The 19,092-nt window shown below is 53.5% G+C and overlaps 1 protein-coding gene across 7 annotated transcripts in view; it reads left to right on the top strand.

Annotated features, from left to right (window-relative positions):
• Nucleotides 1–19,092, top strand: part of COL22A1 (collagen type XXII alpha 1 chain) — a 261,252-nt gene that overhangs the window by 99,250 nt on the left and 142,910 nt on the right. For 6 of the 7 annotated variants that reach the window (XR_007472957.1, XM_049700886.1, XM_004265300.3 and 3 more), the window contains 4 exons: nt 11,707–11,760; nt 12,593–12,646; nt 13,708–13,761; nt 15,659–15,703. Coding sequence is in view for 6 of the 7 variants with exons in the window: in XM_049700886.1 (XP_049556843.1) it covers nt 11,707–11,760; nt 12,593–12,646; nt 13,708–13,761; nt 15,659–15,703 (207 nt within the window). In the remaining variant the exon portion in view is untranslated. The remainder of the gene's footprint in view (nt 1–11,706; nt 11,761–12,592; nt 12,647–13,707; nt 13,762–15,658; nt 15,704–19,092) is intronic. The other variant, XM_049700887.1, reaches the window with a different exon arrangement.

Genomic DNA, 19,092 nt, shown 5'->3' with positions numbered 1-19,092 from the left:
GGGAGGAACAGAAACAAAACGACTGCAAGCTGACTCTGTTCTTTGTAAGTACTCTTAATGGTGACCAGCGGGAGCAAAAAATGGAAAGAACCTGATGGAAAATTGCATTTCAAGTGAAAATTAGGAAGCCCTTATATATGTAGATGTGCACGCAACATGGCGTCAATGAAATAGTAGAATAGGAAGCCACATGCACTCCCACACGAAAGGCGTGTGCGGCGAGCAGAGCCAGTGCACTGGGGAGTGGGATTTGGGCTATTTCGTGCCTTGTTAATTGCTCTTTATGTTGCTATAACATTAGTACTTTTGCAAAACATAAACATTTAACTAACAACTAGAGCTTAAACTTAATATGATGAAAAAATAAAAAATAATAGTATATTTACAGTTGTTCATGCATGAAAGCCAAAATCCAAATCCAAAAGTATTATTTTGGAGGGAAGAGCCCTCTCTCCCAGCATGGGGCATTTGCCGAACCCTGCGTGCTGTGACGGCTGGTCCCAGATGACAGAACATGGCAGCGGCTGAGGGTCAGGCTTTGGGAACCTGGCACTGCCCCTGTCCTGCTGTGTGACCTTGGAAAGGTCATTGCAGTTCTTGGTGCCTGTTTTCTCATGTGTACACTGAAGATAATAGTAACAATAATAGGCTCTTGTAAGATTGAAGTGAGGGTTAAGCGATTGCATCCACGGAAAGAACTTCGCAGAGCACCTGGCAGATCCGAAAGCATTAGCGGGAATCAGGTCTAAGCCACCTGGGCGCTGGATTCTCCGAGCGTGATGGTCAATTCGGACACATTATCTACGTTAGTCCAAACAGAACGACAGACTCAGTACTTTCACTTAGAAGCCCGGGGACGGTGTTCTTTCTCCCAGGGCCTGGGGCTGTGCGATGAGAGCCCAGATATCCCTGCAGCCATGCAGCGAGCCAGGTGGGGTAGGGCAGCGGTGACACACACAGGCTGGGCCCAGCGTGGACCCTTGTAGATGCCGTTGCAGAGCGGAGTCCCGGCTCACCTAAGCCAGCATCACCCGCTGCTCAGATACACAGGGCAATGCATTTCCTGCCGGGGCTCTTTGTTTTCTTTATGAGCAGCTGCTGGTATTAATATTTTAGTTAGAGTTGGGATAGGATGTAGAAGGCAGCTCTCAGGTAGAGACCAGCCTAGACCCGGTGCTGAGGAGACTCCCCCGCCCCGTTTCCCTCGAGTGGAGAGTAACAGAGGACAGAGCAGGGGAAGGGCTTGCAGCCCCTCATCAAGTCTGGCTCACACCTTGTAGATGCTGGGGGCCCTTGGGAGCCACAGGGGATGGAATTGTGACAAAGTGTCCCGTAAAGCCATGCTTGGGTCAGCAGCTGTGTACTCAGCGCCTGGTAGCGGGGGGAAAGAAACCAAAACAACCACCACCGAAAAGTCCTCTCTTCAGCATTTTCACAGAAATCCGTATGGCAGTAAATAAAATTTTGTATGGATTTTGTGCTTGGATATCACAGTGCGGTGCCCCAGAAAAACTATGCGAGCAAATAGAAGGAACTCAGCTAAATCTTATTGGGCTGGTTGACTCAGTAGCAGACAGAATTCTAGGTCACGCAAACATCGGTTCCGTGTCTTTATGGCTTTCTTCCATTTTTATCGGGACCATAAACCTGACGGGGAAAGAGGAATCGGAGCCAGACATGCAGCAGAGGCTGTTCTGACTCCCTGGGATGCTGCCTCTAGAAACGTCAGCCAGGTGTCCTGCAGCGGATGCCGGAGCCGCGTGCAGGTCATCACGGGGGAAGCCCTTATGGGTTGGTTCACCGTGAAGTTAAACAAATAAGGTGCCGATTGGGAAACCGAGGAAAGAGGCCACGGCCATCTTGATGGAACTAAGGAGGGTTGTTCGAAGGCCAGGTTCAGAGCTGTCAGCTGAGGTGGGCTGGTCCCCAGGTCTGAGAAAAGTAGGTTCCCCACATGCTTATTCCAAACCAGGCCCCTGAGAAGCCCGGTGCCTCCTGTTCTCTGATGATTTGAAATTGGACAAAGCAGGCTCCTCTGCATTGCTGTGGACCTGAAGATCCAGCCTCTCGGGAAAGGCAGTGGCTCGAGGAGCACTGGGGACTCGTGTGCCCAGTGGTGGGCAGGGCGCCTGGGGCTCCTCAGCTCCAGGTGGCTTCCTTTGGCGCATTCTCGCTGTCCTATTTGAAACATGCAAATGCACGTGAATTTGCGTTTGATTTTAAGTGCTGCTGTGGTCACACCGTTCCCTACAGACCCCTGCGCAGCCGCTCTGTGTTACGTGGAGGATCAAGCCCCCTGCGTGTTGGCCCCAAGCGACCCTCCCCCGTCTCCGTCTCCTGCCAATTCTGGGTCCATCTCTGGGTCCACGTTTCCACCTCCCCGGCACTGACTCCTCCTCCTTGCACGTCCACCGCTCCCTTCTCCTGTGGAATCCTGGAGATGCTTCTGATACAGTAACCTTCGGGGTGTCAAGCATGGAGCCAGGTGGTTCCACAGTCATTGTCTTACTCAGGCCTCCCAGTGAGGGCGGGTGGAGGGTATCACCATCATCATTTCATGGAAAAGGGTGCTGAGACTTAGGAAGATGCTCCTACACATCGATGTTTTCACTGTAGAAGCTATAGGGAGAGGACGAAGTAGTTTACAGTGAGCTCTGGTTTGTTCAAAAGTGTAACACCTACCCAACTTGGGTCTAGTCCTGTGCTGGAGGGCTGGAGAAGGACAGCAGAAGGATGGACGTGAACTTTGGAGTAGGATTAATCCAGCCGTCTGCACTGAGAGTCAAGGCGGGTGGAGGGGTGGAGAGTGAAGAGTGTCTAGAAAAATATCTGCGCCACTGCAGAGCTCGTAGGGCAGAGAGGTGGGTGGCAGTGCCGCTGCCGCTCACATGGCCCTGACCAGCCCGCGGCCTGAGGTCTGAGCTGGCTGAGAGCCCTTCCTGTGAAGCAGCGGCGCAGTGCATGTCCCACTTCATGGGACAGTCAGACCTGCTCTCACTGACATTTCTCTGATCTCAACGTGACAGACACACCTTGTGCCATCCACAGTGTGAAAGGCTGAGTCCTTCCCACCTGAGTCAGTTCTTTCTTTGGTGTCTTTCAACGGCAGGCTGTACTTGAAATTGCGAGATGAGAGGATTTCGTGGAGGTGATGGACTGTCCAGGTGGGTGGGGAGTGAAGCGCGAGGTGTGCTACATACGGATTTTCCTCCCAGTGCCTCCTTTGCAGAGCACTGGCCAAGAAGCGCTCTCAGCGTGAGGTGCTTCTGCATAGCATGGGGTTCTGGTGGAGGTGGGACGTGTGCCGTTGCAGGGGATGATGGGCACGCTTACTTCGCAGATTCTGTCCGAAGGGATGGGTGGGGCGCCAACACTGGCAGCCATGGAGAATTCAGTGGCCAGCATTCGGTGATTTTGTCCACAACAATCGAGTGACTTTGAGACTTTGTCTCAAAGAAGATGCCTTGTGGTGGAAAGAATCATGACATCAGCCTTTTATTGACCACTTGATATCTGCCAGCTGTTCACTTTATGAGTGTCAGCCTCCTGCAGCTCCTTGAAGGAGTCTGGAGCATACGCCCAAGGGCACAGAGTGGTGGGTGAGGGGCTGAGGTTGTGTCTGTCCGACCCTACACCCCCATTCCTAACCACTGCACTGGCCAATGCCGGTTCCCTGCCCTCCCCCAAAAAGGATGCTTTTATCGGAGAATTCTTGACCCTCAAAACCCATGTACCTTGTAGGAATTGACATTTTATGCGCTGACTACATCATAGAGCCCCTGAGCCATGAAGTATAAATGGTATGTGTGAAACCTCTAAGATGAATTTATGCCATTTGCCGCCAGCTCTGGGTCTCATCCTCTTTTTTCACAGCTGGCTTAATCCGTGCCCCCGACTCCTATTCTTAGCCTGTGCCTTAATGTGCTTTATTCATGGTTATCGACTTGGATAACTGTGGTCGAGTGCCTTCTATTTTTATCATAATTAAAGGGTTTAGGGGAAAATAGGTTCAGCTGCCTATGTGCCCTCAAATAGCCTTGTAGGTTGGGGCAAAATGCTGGGAGTTAGAATAAAGATGCCGCAGACCCTGTCCGTGGTGCTGAAGGACACGTTGGGGAAGTTTTGAGTTCAGGGGTTTTCACGGCCCCAGGCAGAGCTGGAATAGGAAAGTCTGCACTTTTTCCAGCCCCGTCTGACACTCAGGCTCTTGGCAAGTTTCATGGCCCAGCCATAGGGCCAAGGGCTTCATACAGGAGGGGAGAGCATTTATGGGAGGGTAAATGCTGGGCTGCTAGGCAGCTGGGCTGGGAGGGCAGGGGAGGCCAAGGGCATGCACCCTAGACACCGACTGGCTGGACTCAGATCCCAGCTCGGCCACTTAGCAGCTGTGGACACTGGGCAAGTCAGTTACTCAACCCCTGCAACCCGTGCTTTACCTCACCTATAAATTGGCGACTATAATTCTACTGGCCTCAGAGGGTTACAACGAGGATGAAATGAACTAATGAAAGTAAATGACTTAACATTTGTAAAAAGTGCTCATAACTGTTAAGTATAATTACCGTGATACCAGCGTAGTTTTCCACCTTTTACACCAAGTGACATCTTCTGCGTCCTCTGCATCAGTGAGGTCTTATCCCCAGGGCCGGCTGACAGCTGGGAAATGTCAGTGTTCCCTGCCTCCCCCAAGGAGGACTTCTGTAACTCCCAAAGCCCCAGGGAGCCTGGGGAGTGTTATTAGAAAGCGTGTTCCAGGTGGGCTGCCGTAGAGGTGTAAGGTGTCTTTTCCTTTCTTCAGTTCATCCGAAATAATTTGCAGAGCATCTGAGAATAATAACGGTCCCACATATTTACAACTACTACTGTCTGCCAGGACTCACACACAAGCTGCTCAGTTTGGGGGTAGAGATGGTTGTCCTTATTGTACAGGCCTATTAACCATGTGACCAGGTGCAAGTGACTTTCTCTGTCCATGTGGCCAAGCCAGGAAGTGAGCTCATGCATTCTGACGCCACAGAGAAGTGGTTCTCAAACTTGACCAGGTGCCCAAACCCCCTTGAGGGCTTGTTAAACCACCATGCCAGGCCCCGCTCCCGGTCTGTCTGACTCAGTGGGGCTGCGGTGAGGCCAGAGAATCTGCCCTCCTGACAAGGCACAGGTGATGCTGACCCTCCTGGCTCGGGAACCACACCTGGAGGACCACTGCCCAGAGGACTCGTCAGCCCCCACCCTAGGGCCTGCTGCAGCTCTGCTGGTGGAAGGAGAGGGGCACTAACATGGCACCTCTAGCAGCGAAGCAGGGTCTTTCTCAGGATTTCGGGGGAAAGCTCTGATATTTAATTAATCGAAAGAACAGGGGAAGTATCTGTTCTCTCTTGCCTATTTTGCCCAGTGAAGTAACCAGGTAATCCCTAGAGCTCTGGTTCTGACAAGTGGGTATATGGGTGGATAATTTCCTGCCACGTGTTACCCACCAGGGGCTCCCAGTGAGATTACTGAGGCAGTGTGTGTGTGCATGAGGGGGTGGCCAGAAGAGAGGTCAGCGCCTTGGCTTGGAATCAGGGCCCCCCCGATTTTGAGTCACAGCTGCCCGTGTGAGCTGGGGGAAAGCCTCTCTTCCCTGGGCCCTGGTCATCATCTGTGATGGATTTCACATGCATTATCTATGGTCATTTTAGTTTTTCACCCAGATTTTATTAATGCAATTCCATAATGACTGTGACATATCATAAAGATGAAACAAAGTGTATTTTGTTTATTTAAAAAAATTTTTTATTGAAGTGTAGTTTATTTACAGTGTTGTGTTAATTTCTGCTGTACAGCAAAGGGACTTAGTTATATACGTATATACATTCTTTTTTATGTTCTTTTCCATTATTGTTTATCCCAGGATATCGAACATAGTTCCCTGTGCTATACAGTAGGACCTTGTTGTTTGTCTATTCTGTATGTAATAGTTTGCGTCTGCTAACCTCAAACTCCCACTCCATCCCTCCCCCCCGCTTTGGTAAACACCAGTCTGTTCTCTAGGTCTGTGAGTCTGTTTCTGTTTCATAGATAGGTTCATTTGTGCCGTAGTTTAGATTCCGAATGGATGTCACATGGTATTTGTCTTTCTCTTTCTGACTTACTTCACTTAGTACGATAATCTCTAGTTGCATCCACATTGCTGCAAATGGCGTTATTTTGTTATTTTTTATGGCTGAGTAGTATTCCACTGTATATATGTATATGGTCATCTTCTTAAGCTGAGTGACTTCCTTTTTACAGGTGAAGAACAGAGGTTCCAGACAGTTTACTCCAAATAACAGAACTTGATGCTGCTTTCACATTTCCCTGTGTACAGAGCATTTTCCAAAGCATTGTCTCAAGGCATCTTACAGGCCACCTTGTGCCAGAGGCACTATTACTCCTTGCGTCACCCTGTTCATGGACAACGAAGCTGAGAGCCAGGAGGGGAGGTCACTTGTTCTGCTCAGCTACCGGGCAGCAGAGGCTTCATGCGAATCCAGACCCTGCTCGCCAGTCTGGTCCCCTCCTCCCCTCCCCTCCCCTCTCCTCCCCCTCTCTCTCACCTTTCTCTTTCTCTTTCTTCCCTCCCTCCCCCCCTCCTTTCTTTCCTCCCTTCCTTCCTTTTCTTCCTTCCTCTCTCCCTCCCTCCCTCCCTCCCTCCTTTCTTTCCTCCCTTCCGTCCTTTTTCTCTTTCCTCCCTCCCTCCCTCCCTCCCTCCCTCCCTCCTTTCTTTCCTCCCTTCCTTCCTTTTTTCCTTCCTCCCTCCCTCCCTCTCTCCCTCCCTCCCTCCCTCCCTCCTTTCTTTCCTCCCTTCCTTCCTTTTTTCCTTCCTCCCTCCCTCCCTCCCTCCCTCCCTCCCTCCCTCCCTCCGCTTTCCTGCTTTTTGTACTTTACTGTGGCTCCTGAGCTACATATGTTCCCTTTAAAGATCTCCCTGTGCCCGACCTTTCCAGTTCCAGGGCCACCTCCAGTCTGTCCCCCACTCCTTTCTTTGACCCACCTTATGGGCTTGCGAAAGAGTTCTTAGTTCTCAACAGAATATAAACAACTGGCATTTTAATAATATTTTATAGTCTACCAATTATATCCACACTCATTTTCTCATCTGGAAGCATGAACCTCTATCTTAGGAATGATGAAACTGAGGTTCAGAGTGGTAGCATGACTTTCCTGATGGGATATCAGCGGACAGCTTAGGGCTGTAACTCTGTCTTCAGAACATCTGCAGGCAGCTGAGTCCAGGTGGAGGACTTTGGAGAGCGTGTCACGGGGGCATGGTGGTCTGTGACGTTAAGATTAGGTGGCCCTGAAACATGAAATATGCGGGTCATGTTGACTTATCCTCGGGGACACAGTTTTCAAGGGCAGGAACCCATTTAATGAAATGCCTGGATCTCATCATGACTTGAAAGTGGAAATTTCTCAGAATGTGTCTGTTTGCAGTGCCAGCTTGGTTATCCTAACCATGATTCGAAGATTAAAAAAAAAAAAAAAAAGATGTTACCTTCTCAGACAAAGAAAATATTCATGTCTAAAGAGGCTCCGTTTCTTTGCCTACCAGTGCTCTAAAGCCAGCTTGCCCAGCTGTCCCCGCCCTTGGGAAGCACAGATCCTGCAGGAAGCTTATGATGCCTCCTCACAGATGTAAACTGAGACTCACGGTGTGCCGCTAACTTGACCCGGGCCGTTGGTACTGAGGGACAGCGGGATTTGAAGCTGCAGCTGACTGGCTCTTGAGCCTGTTGTTTTCCTATAACAGCTTGCTGTTCCCTTTGTCCCTGCGGGTTTCGTACCCGCAGGGCTCACTTCCACAGGGCTCTGGGGAAGGAGTTAAAGCGCAGGGAACACTTGTGGGGCCTGGGGCCACGTGGGCGCGGCTCACGCGGAGGTGACGGAGCCCTGGTTCCCGTCTCGTGGAGCTCTTGTCTTGTGATGAGACGGACTCACACAGATACTTGTTGGGCATCTACCGGAAAGTGCCAACAGAGCTGGACGTTTGACAACTGTGGGCACGGGGGAGGTTCCAGAACTCTCTGGAGTTCCCTCTGGCGTTGTCTCTGGTCTTCTCCCTGGCTTCCTCTATTAGATGGTCCTGGAAACGCCGTGCTGTGCTGCTCGCCCCGCTGTATTCCTGAGGCAGGAGACCCCCCACCTGCAGCAGCCAGAAGACGGGCTGGCCCTTCAAGGACGGGGTAACCCACCCCTGGGGCAAGCTTCGCACCGCGTCACCCCAAGAGGGCTGACCCTAGAGGGTTGCACTGTGGGGAGCGTCTCCTTTTGGAAAGTGTTGCATTTATCCCTAATGTTGTAAGGAAGCAGGGTTCGGTAGGCTGCCCCCTGCCTTTGGAAGCACACAGCCTTTTGCTAAGATCCGAGCAGGATGGGGCCGGAGATAAACACGGCCTTGGAGACAGGGCATCTGGGGAGCTGAGCCCACCCTGTCCCTGACCCCCGGCATCCTGGCTTGAGGCAGAGCTCCTGCTCCTGCGAGGCCTTTGGGGACGCTCTGATGCTTCCCCAGGGCAGGACGGCTGGCTGAGGCCGAGTGGGGCTGACCTCGATCCCTGCGGAGGGAGGGCAAGGCTGGGTGCCCAGGCCTCAGCCGCCCCAAGCTGCCTCACCAGGCCATGAACGTCTGGGTAGCCGCCAGAAAGTCAGGGTCCCTCTGTGCTCATGGGCTGCATGTGAAGACAGCATGGAACACGTAACCCACAGGGTGACCGAGCATCCAAGCAGGACCGTGCGTGTAAGTGCCAAGCGCTGTGCAGACGACGAGGCCGACTCTGGGGCCCCAAGTCTGACCTCCCGCTACACACGCTGTAACTTCGCAGAGTACTGAGTCCCTGTGTTTCCACGTCGTAAACTCTGAAACGTAGGTAGCAGTTGCATCTCCCTGTGGAATTGTTGTGAGGACGGATCGAGTGCACTGATGAGGGTAAACAGCTCAGAACCTGGCAGGTCGTGAATGTGTAGCGAAGACTGGCCGCCAGCAGCACGTCTGTAATATCCCCTTAATGTTTTCTTCAGTATACCGTTAATTTTCCTGCTGGTTCTGCCATTAGCGCTAACGATAGCGATGCTAGTTGGTGTCTAGTTGTCACTCTGTATTGCAGAAATCACTTGTATCTGTACTGGTTGCCTCTTTCAACCTCGCTTGAGTTTCAAAATAGTCAGATAGAGGGGCAGGCAGGCAGGGAATTCACCCCTGTTGTGTGGGTGTGGAAATAGAGGCTGAGAAGTCTCCGGCCACAGCTGCCCTGCCCTTACAGGGACAGTTGGACCCCAGAAAGCACCCCATCGACTGCCACTTGTCCTGAGGAAGTGGCCACCGCAGAACACCCTGGGCCCTTGATGTTGAACAATCCTTCCTCGTGTGAAAATACCCAGACTGTTCGCCTGCCTTTGTGTCCAGCCAAGGAGAGTCAGACGTTCCCTAAGACCAACGAGAACGTCTCTCCGCTTCGGAAATCCCACCTAAGTACGAGGCTTGCCAATCAGAGACTGCCTTCGTCTTTCTTCTTCTTACTCAATAACTAACTCCCTTTTAACACTTTTGAACCCCTGCTGATGGCAGCCTGGTCCCCTGGACGCATGTGGGTGAAGGACTCGGTTTTGCCCCTGAGGAGGTGCAGGATCCCCGCACGTGCCCCAGGGGCAGGTCAGGCGGGCAAGGACACTGTGCAGAACCGCCATCCACAGAGCAAGTTTAAGGCTTCAAGACAACCTGCCGTGAAGGACCCTGTTTAATTTTACTTAACTGCAGTTCACAAGCTTATTTGACCCAAGGACTTGGCAGTCTTCCCCCCACCCCGTCACACATTAACTACAAATCAAACAGGTATCGTGCAGACCAGCTTTGGAAGTGTTACACGAACCGCCGCGGAGACACTTCACACTTATGCAAGCTCCACAGTGTCTGTAGTTGTTTCCTTTTTTATAGAAAGTGAGACCGAGATTCTGAGATCAAGTAATTTGTCCAAACTGGCCCACCCTTCTCTAAGGGACGGTTGCAGGAGCACGAGGGTTGCATTCAGCCTGCCGAGTCCCTGAAGTCCCGCCCCCCAGGCTGCCTTGCCTGCGACGTCCCCTCTGGAAGGTTCCACTCACGTTAACTGATCTCCTTAGTCTCCAGGACTAGACCCTCCTGGCCCCGAGCTTAAGAACCAGACACCGCTTCCCAGCAGATCAGTGTTTCGTGGGAGCACAGGCGCCCTGTGGGCACTGTTAAATTGCTGGGTGACAGCAGGAGAGGGCACCTCACGTGGCCGCGATGACAGCGTGCCGGGGGTAGAGGTGTCCCCCCAGCAGGGGTGTGCTTTACTGCCCCAGCACCCCCTCATCCTCCCAGCGACCCTGCTGGTGTCACCCTCCACACTTGGACGAGGGGCGAGCGCCACACAACCTTTCAGAGTGGCTGCCTTTGGGGTCACGCAGCTAGAAAGGTGCAGAGCTGGGCCAGAGATGTCTCTCTGTCTGTTTTTCTCTCCAATATCACAACAACTTAGAATGTTGAGACCATGGAAGGCACTTCGTAGAAGTTTTAAAAGTGTGTGTGTGTGTGTGTGCGTGTGTGTGTGTGTGTGTGTACAAACATACACGGTTGCATCTTAATTTATAGATAAAAACTAGAGATGTATAATGTGTGTTGTGTCTTTCAGAAAATAAGACCTGTCTCGAGGGCTTATTATGAGTACTGAATAACACAGTATATGAAGACATCCTACAGGGTCCAGCCCTTAGTGTTTTCTAAATATACTTACAGGTTCATCAGTTCAGTCATTCATTGAATGTCCAGCATCGTCATTTCACAGATGGAAAAGCCCAGAAAGAGGCACTGACTTGCTCCGTGTCCCACGGAAAATTGATGGGGAGGGGGCAGCTGGGGTGAAGGTCTTGGCGGAATCCTTTGATTTGAACCAGGTGGTGTGGGAGCTGGACAGGAGCAGAGGGCTCTTGGATTTCCCTGTTTTTGAGTTGTCCCCCGTCCGTCTCCAGGAGGCATGGTTGGGGGGGTCGAGCAGGTCCCCACAGCTGCTCCATGAGCGTGCCCGTCCCATGCTTCTGCACAGTTCATCAGAATGGAGTTCGCCCCAGCTTAGGAAACATTTTCAATACCTGGTCTAGCCCAGTGGTTCTCAACTGGTGTGAGTTTTACCTCCCAGGGGACGTTTGGCGATACCTGGAGGCATTTTGGGTTGTCACACCTGGGGAGTGCTACTGGCATCTCAGGATGCTGCAGGACATCCTGCAACACCCAGGACAGCCTCCCCACCCCCGAACAAAGAATTATCAGCCCAGTGCTGATGGGGCCCAGGTCAAGAACCCTGCTCCGGCCTGGTGCTGTGCTGACATGTGTGACTCCGGTCTTGGAGGGGGGTCAGCCACACGGCGAGTTAGGGGAGGGCGGGGCAGGGGCGTCTCACTCCCACTGTCAGGTGCATATGTACCCCCTGGGGGATCTTGTTAAAACATGGGCCCTGATACAATAGGCCTCCAGTGAAGCCTGAGAATCTGCATTTCTCACCCTCTCCCAGGAGGCGCCCAGGCTGCAGGTCTGTGAATTGCCCTCTGAGTCGTGGTGTCCTGGCCACAGGTCCTGTCTGGCACTTTCTCCGCTGCACCAGCATCCTGAGAGCCTGTCTCCAGTGCTTTCCTCACCCTGTCCTAATTGCTGTTCTCTTTCTCTCGTCCTAGGGTTCCCTGGGCCTGCCGGGTCCCCCTGGGAGAGACGGCAGCAAAGGCATGCAGGTACGTCTGTTCCCACAGGGCAGCACCGGGCTTGGGACCTCCTGATCAGAGTCCCCTGTCCCCGAGTGGGGTGGCCTTTGCCAGGGCCAGGCCTAAGCTGGGGCTTCTTTGTACCAGGATCTTCCCAGGTCCCTGGAGGCCAGCCTGATAGTTATAACATCACCAGCAGCAGCCGTTGCCACCAGGCATCTGCCACCTGTGTGTCCCTGGAAGCTGTTTTCTCACTTAGCTGACAGGCAGTCCTGCATGGGAGGTCTTGTCCGATGCCTAGACCTGGAACCAAGTCGAGGTCCAAGCTGAGGGGCTCGGTTCCCAAGTCCCCAGTTCACAGCTCAAGGAGTCGGTGAGACCCCAGCAGCAGCCTGCATGGCCAGCCGGCCTCCCTCTGGGGGGCACCCCGACTCCACCTCTGCACCCGCAGCCTCTGAGTTGGAACACACTCTAGGACCCCAGGCAAAATGTGACCTCAACTCAGGCGGGTCAGTCCGATCCAGGACAAACGGGCCCTCTTCTCCAGCAAGAACCCAAATGGAAACCGGCTCGGGTTCTTGGCGGCCCCTGATGGGCACGCGAGCCACTATGCTTGCTCCACTGTTCTGTCTCAGCTGAGTTTTGTTGGACCAGCAGCAGGAGTGGATGGGGACTGAGGTGATGAACACCCGCAGTGAAGATCAGCTCCTTTGCTTGTAGAAAGAGTCTCTGGGGGAGCTGGGTCTCAGCTCACCGGTGGTTACATCGTTTCCGTGCCGAGTTCTAGTTCCAGGAAGAGATGCCTCAGGTACCTGGGCCTGTGTCCGCCGGGTTGTGACCACATGCTATTCTGTGTGTGCAGGGGGAGCCGGGAGAGCCAGGAGAGCCGGGGCTGCCTGGGGAGGTGGGCGTGCGGGTAAGTGTTGCTTTGAGTTATTCCTCTCATGTTCCTGGTGTACAGATCTTGATGCAAAACGACCTTTTTGGGTAACATTTCCTTAAGTGTAGAGCTGATGCCCAAATGGGTTCCCTACCTATGCTGCTTATGCACCACACCCGGGCTCATGTGTGTATGTCCACACATCCATGATGTTTCTAAAGGCTTACAGAAAATGAATCGTACCATACTCTGCCATTTATCTTTTTTAACAAGAGAACCTATCTTTCCACACCAGTACGGATCGACACCACCTATTCTCTTAATCAGTGCGTGTTATTCCATCATATGGATGTGTCGTAATTTACATAACTTTTCCTCTATTTGTGGCCCTTAAGGTTATTTCTAATTTCATCTGTTTTTCACTGAAATCAGTAAATGCACACACACGTGTGCATGGGCACACGTTTCTCTTACGTATACTGTATTTTGATTTCAGTAGGCTAGATGACAAAATTGGGATACCTTTGGCTGAGGAAAAGAACATTTTAATTTTAATAGATTTTAACAGATATTGCCCATTTAGTAGCCTAGAAATCATAGCAACCCATGGTCCAGGCAGCAGAGGGGTCTCCAGGCCCTGCAGACTCCCGTTGGGCTTTGTCAGGACACGTCTGGGCTGTGCTGGCCCCGCGGCAAAGTATGAGCGATGCGCTGAGGGAATCAGTCATGTGGCCAGGAGCTGTGCACATGTCCTGGCCAGATCCTGGCATGGCCGTGGGCCGCGGGGCGCGTGGAAACGAGACAGCCGCACTGGACTTATGATGGCTCAGCACACTGTTTCCTGTTCCTCGAAGTCAAGCAGAGTTGCGTGTGAATCCTGGCTCCACCAGGCAGGGGATGGCACGAGCTCTGCGTGGGGCAGGGAGCAGCGGAGATAGAGGGGTCTCTCGGGGAGACCTTGTGCGGGTGGCACGGTGGCACGTGGTGGGTGAGAAGCAGCCCTCTCGGCCCTGAACGTGGTCGCCGACAGAGTGTGGCCTCTGCTCCTGCCTCTTCTTGCCATTCCCAAACCTTTCTTTGTGAACATGCTTCTGCAGGGACCCCAAGGACCTCCTGGACTTCCCGGACCTCCCGGCCCCGTCGGAGCTCCTGTAAGTAGAGGCAGCTGTGTGGAAGGGGCTCTGTCGCCTCTGCCAGGGACTGGGACCCAGGCTCTGACAGGTCTCCATCCCACATCTGTAAACGGAGGACATGGCAGTGAAGCATGGGTGATTCTTCTTAGACCAGAAATGCTTACATGTTATGGTACTTAAAGGATCTCTTAGCGATCACGTTTAAATGCACGTTCCCAGGGCCCCATTCCCAGCTAAAGCAACAGGTTTGTGTGGAGCCCAGGAATCTGCATTTTTACCCAGCAGCCCAGGTATTTCTGACACTTGACCTAAAGAAGCCATTTTTACCAATCTGTCTAGTCAGCTGCTCCAGAAAGGGGTGGAGTCTTTATTATAAATTTTCAGCCCCTAGAACAGTGCCAGACACATGGGATGTTTGGAGACCAAGTGCCCCGTGAACAAAGCGATGGACAAGTAGACATGGTATATAGTGAGCAAAGCGTCTTCTTGAGCCTCTAACCTTGTTTTTAGTTCTTGTTAAGAAAGATTTGAGATGCTCTCCAAATGAAAGAAGCAGTGTTAATGGTTGTTTTCAAACAAGGCAACCTGCATTGCCTCAGGGGCATTCAAAACCTCTGACCTCTGTGTATCTGGCCAGAATATTTGGATGGAATTAGAATGGCCTGTATATCCAGCTGCCCCCAGAGGCCTAAGTGGTCCGCAGACCCTCTGCCTTCTGGGAAGGCGTCCTGTGCTCTGGCCCTGTGCCTCTTCTCCAGGCACCAAAGATGTAAGTATTACTCCTGGGATCCACAAGCAGGCCTGGCAGTCTGCCCCCTTTAACATCCTTTCCTTAGAGCATCCAGGAAGGGAGAGGAGAGAGAGGGGACACAGGGCATTCACCTAGTAACACAGGACGTGCTCAGGCCTCTCCAGCAGGGCCATGCCCCAAGCTGCATTCCTGCCCGGGAGCAGCCGTGCTTCCACCAGCTGGGGTGCTGTGACCCGGCATCTCACCGCACACCCTACACATCTCAGAGGAGCAGACACACGTGCATTCTGATCTCTGCACTGTCATGTGGGGCAGTAGCCTTCAGGTAGAACTTCTGCAAGATTCTCGTGCAAACCAAGGGATTGATGTAGCCATTCCTTGGCTCACTTATTCAACAAGTGTTTATGGACATCAAGGGGCAGCTGCTTTTCCAGACCGTGGGGTGCGGCACTGAAGGAAAGGAGGCACTGCCCTCGTGGGGCTGGCATTCTGCTTGGGGGAGGCCACAGATGTGTCGTGTGGGGCTGAGTGCTCGAGGGAAGTGAAGCCTGGTGAAGAGGATGGACGGTAGGCGGGCGGGGCGGGGGCTGTAATTTGAATCCTGTGGTCAGAGACGCCAACACCTTGGCTGGCGTTTCCATCGCTTCTGCTCACAGAGGGGAGGGAGTCCTTAGTGCAGGTTCTAGGTGTTGCTTCTGAGGAAGGTGGGGTGGATGGAGGGTGGGGCAGCAGCCCTGTCCCTGGGGGAGGTGGAGGAATGTGGCTTAAAGGGGCCCAGAGTCTCAGGTTCAGTGTTGGGCTGCTCCGCCACTCCATGATCAGACGGAATCACAGGCTCTGGGTGGCAGTGGGGACTGACTCCAAGGCCACCTTCCTGCGATTGACCAGATGAGCTCAGGGACCAGGGTGGGTTCAAGTCTTAACAGGGAGGACCTCGATGATCCAGGCGGGGGACCAGCCCCGGGAGCTCACGTCTCACGCAGCGGGGGACCCAGATCGCTGCCCAGGCCTGAGGGGGGAGTGCAGGCCGCTGTGCGGAGTGAGGCGGCACGGGAGACAGACCTTCACTGCCATCCCAGGCAGGCAGGCTGCCCACGGGCCTCAGACTCAGCGCAGAGAAGCTGGACGGGGCTGTCCTGTTACTCATCTTCCCCTCTTCCCCAGGGTCTCCATGGAGAACGAGGTGAAAAGGGAGCCCAAGGAGAAAAGGTATTTCCTATCTGCTTCAGTCAATCAGTGCAGCTTTCCATAGACAGTGTGTGTGTGCACGTGTGCGTGCGTGTGTGCGTGCGCGCACTGGCGGGTGAAGCCCGGTGCAGAGGAGGCATTAGTTTCCCAGCCTTCTGAACGTAAGGTCTGGGCCCAGAATGCTGTGGGCTCGGTACCTGCAGGGGCTGCACTCCCCTTGCAGAGACAGGATTTCGGGTTTCCTGGCCAGAGAGGTTTTGAAAGAGCCTTTGGATCCGGACTCAGTTCCGGTTGCTGCCATGGACTCACATCTCCCTCGGCAAGTTGCACAAGTTCTCCACACCTCGATTACCTGACTCTCCCGTGGAGGGAGGGAGCCTGGTGACAGCTGTGGCCGTGGGGACCCACGTTTAGCCTCGTGCATCAAGTGGTGAGACCCGACCTCAGCGGAGACTCGTGAACGCACGTTGCCACCGGGGTGACGTGGTCGGGGCGGCTGAGGCTGGCCGTGCCTTCGTAGTGAGGCCACCGGGTCACAAGTAATCCTCAGACCAGATCCTTCTATGGGTGCTAAGGCCGTAGAAGGCTCGGGGTTCTGCTGGGTGGGGGTGAGGACCGCATATCCCCCCCGACCTCGGCAGACAGCATCTGGCGTCGAACTCTCAGGAATCCCAGGCCCATCTGTTCATGGGGCTCCTTCAGATCAAGAGCTAGAAACTGGCCATGTGCCAGACCCTTTTTCAGCAGCTACCCTGTTCCATCTTCCTAGAGTACATGTTACTCTAGTTTTATAGGGAATGTCTAAGTTATTAAGAAACTTAATTTTATTTCAGTATATTTGGAAAACAGGGAAAAAACAGCCTCTAATTCCACCATCCTGCTACAACTGTGGTGGCCAAGTCCCTGTAGGACTTGTTCTTGTGTGTCCCGTGTCTTCCTATATAGTCACACGTGACATGTTCTGCTTTGCATCCGTCTTGTCTCTTGTTCCTGCCTGGAGCCTCTCCCCAGCATATGCTGCTGTAGACCTTTACGATTTATCTTAAGCGGCTGCACAGCGTCCCGTGTGTGACTAGACTGTGATTTATGTGCCCGTTCCCCTATTATTGATCACTTAGGGTTTTTTCCAGTTTTTCATGATGAAAAACACTGCTTTGGTGACCATTGTTGCACCGATAGCTTTATTTTTCCAATTTAGGGTGGTTTCCTTAGGCTGCTCCCCCAGAAGGGGGGCTCCAGGCAAAGGAAATGAATGTGTTGTGTGGCTCTGGAAACACGTGGCCCCGAGGCTTCCCAGAAGGCTCCTCAGAAGGAAGGAGGGGGCAGAGGCTAGCATAACACCCCACCTCAGCTCCAAAGCATGGTTTCTGTTAGTGTGGTTATTAAATTTTAATCGCTGTGGCTTAAAAAGTGAAGTACCTTTTACCCCGGGGTCATGAGCTGAGTCTCTTGGTTCTTCTGAGAGATTTCATGTGGCTCCGTGCATTTGGTTACAGGTAGAGCGCCTCTCTGTGGCCCTCTGCTCCTTCCCTTTATAAGGTAGAGTCTTGAAAGTGACACTTGGGATAACTGAGGATCCAGGCACAGGGCTTGATGGGCAGCTCTGGTGCACGAAGGAACAAGGTTCTCATTTGAAAGCCCCCGTGGGAACAGGCAGGGTTTGGGGAACGGACCCGGCAGTAGGGCTGAGCTCCAGACCAGCAAAAGGGACCCTGAGACTCCGTGGCCAAAGTGCGTGTGTGGCCGGCTCACCAGTGATTCCGGCCAAAGGCCCAGGTGCGCGGACACCCCCCTGGCTGTCACCTGTGGGCACAATCAGAGACCCAGGCCTGTGCCCTGGCCTCCAGGCCTTCAGTGTCCCGCCAGCCGCTACTGAATGCCCGGTGCCTCACGTCCTGCGCTGACGGTGGCAGCGCCAGTGAAGACTGCGGACAGGCCCTGCTTTCGAGGCCCCAGGAGTTCAGTGGGCCACACGGATTCACAGGGTCAACTCACTTCGTGGTCCTGTGAGGTGCGCAGTGCCCCGCGTACAGCCTGGAGTGTGGATAGCCCTCCGTAGGCCTTGGCCAGACCAGTCAGTGAATAACAGGTGAGTCCTGTGTCCTCAGACCAGACTCCCCCTATAAGAAGGATAACTGGTGAATCGAAGGTGTGGGAACCGAAGCAAAGGACAGTAGCGTGGACACGGCTGGGTCGTGTAAGGACAGGAGGTGGATGCAGCCCCCCAGTAGCTCCGGGACCTTGGCCATCAGATCCACGTGCAGTACTGACACAGCACTGCAGGGCACAGACACCCAATGCTTGATCCCCTGGGCAGGGCTCCCCGCACAGAGGGGTCAAGGCTGTGGCTTTGCCGCTTGCCTGAGGCCCGGGGCTGGGCCAAGCCTGCAGTCACGGCATCTGAGGACCCATGGGCAGGAGCTCGTGAGGGTACCCCACCCGCAGAGGACTCTGCTTTGCTTCATGTGGGGACCACGTGCCACCAAACACCCTGGGGTCCGGGAGGCGTGGGCTCAAGCCGCGCTGATGTGGAGTGTGCACTGATGTGGAGTGTGCACTGATGTGGAGTGTGCACTGATGTGGAGTGTGCAAAAGGAAATGAGGAGGGAAAGAAGCCTCCTTACGGGGCCTCAGTCCCTGCATTGTAGAATCGCGGGCGGGATCTGGATTGAGCCAGACGCCTGTTCCCAGCCCTCGTCCATCATCTGGTTCACACGCAGTGCCTGGGGTTTCCAGACGCACCTCCCACAAATGTCTTCTACCTCGTGAAGGAATATGGAAGGAATCCTCCCCGTTGAAGCTATGTTTTAAGTGCGTTTTTTTTTTAATGTGCTGGAAAGGACCCAAACAAGTAAAAGCATAAGTTCAGTCCTCAAGAAGCTGCGGTCTGACTGGGGGCGTGTGAAAAGCTAAGCTGATGCATCCATTGGTTTATTCACCCATTCCACGGACCCACCCCCCAGCACCCAGCTACAAATATTTTAAATATTTGCGTGACCTCCTTCAGCTCTCTGCTCAAGCGCCACTTCCTCAGAAGTCTTCCTCGGTCCCCAGGCCTGTCCCAGAGCTTGCACGTCCGTGCCCCTGGAGCCCCTGTGGTTTTCACCCTCACGGGTCACGTGTGTCACATTTGTTTGCCTTTCACCCCCTACCCCCCCATACACACGCCTGTAGCCCCCTGGCAACTTGAGCACGCCGCTCACACCCTGTTCACCTCATACACCTCTGGGGCCTCACGCCCTGGGGTAGTACCTGACACGGAGCACCTGGCCAGGCCTCATCTACCGATGCGCTGGGCACCAGGTGAGGAGTGATGCAGGAGCCAAGGTCGGACTCGGATTACAGAGGACCTTCAGTAGCAGGCGTGTGAACTTGGACTTCTTTAGAGATGCATAGGGTGGATTTAGAAG

Source organism: Orcinus orca, chromosome 17, assembly GCF_937001465.1.
Source record: "Orcinus orca chromosome 17, mOrcOrc1.1, whole genome shotgun sequence".
Classification (NCBI taxonomy): domain Eukaryota; kingdom Metazoa; phylum Chordata; class Mammalia; order Artiodactyla; family Delphinidae; genus Orcinus; species Orcinus orca.
This window is presented reverse-complemented; position numbering and strand designations above follow the sequence as displayed.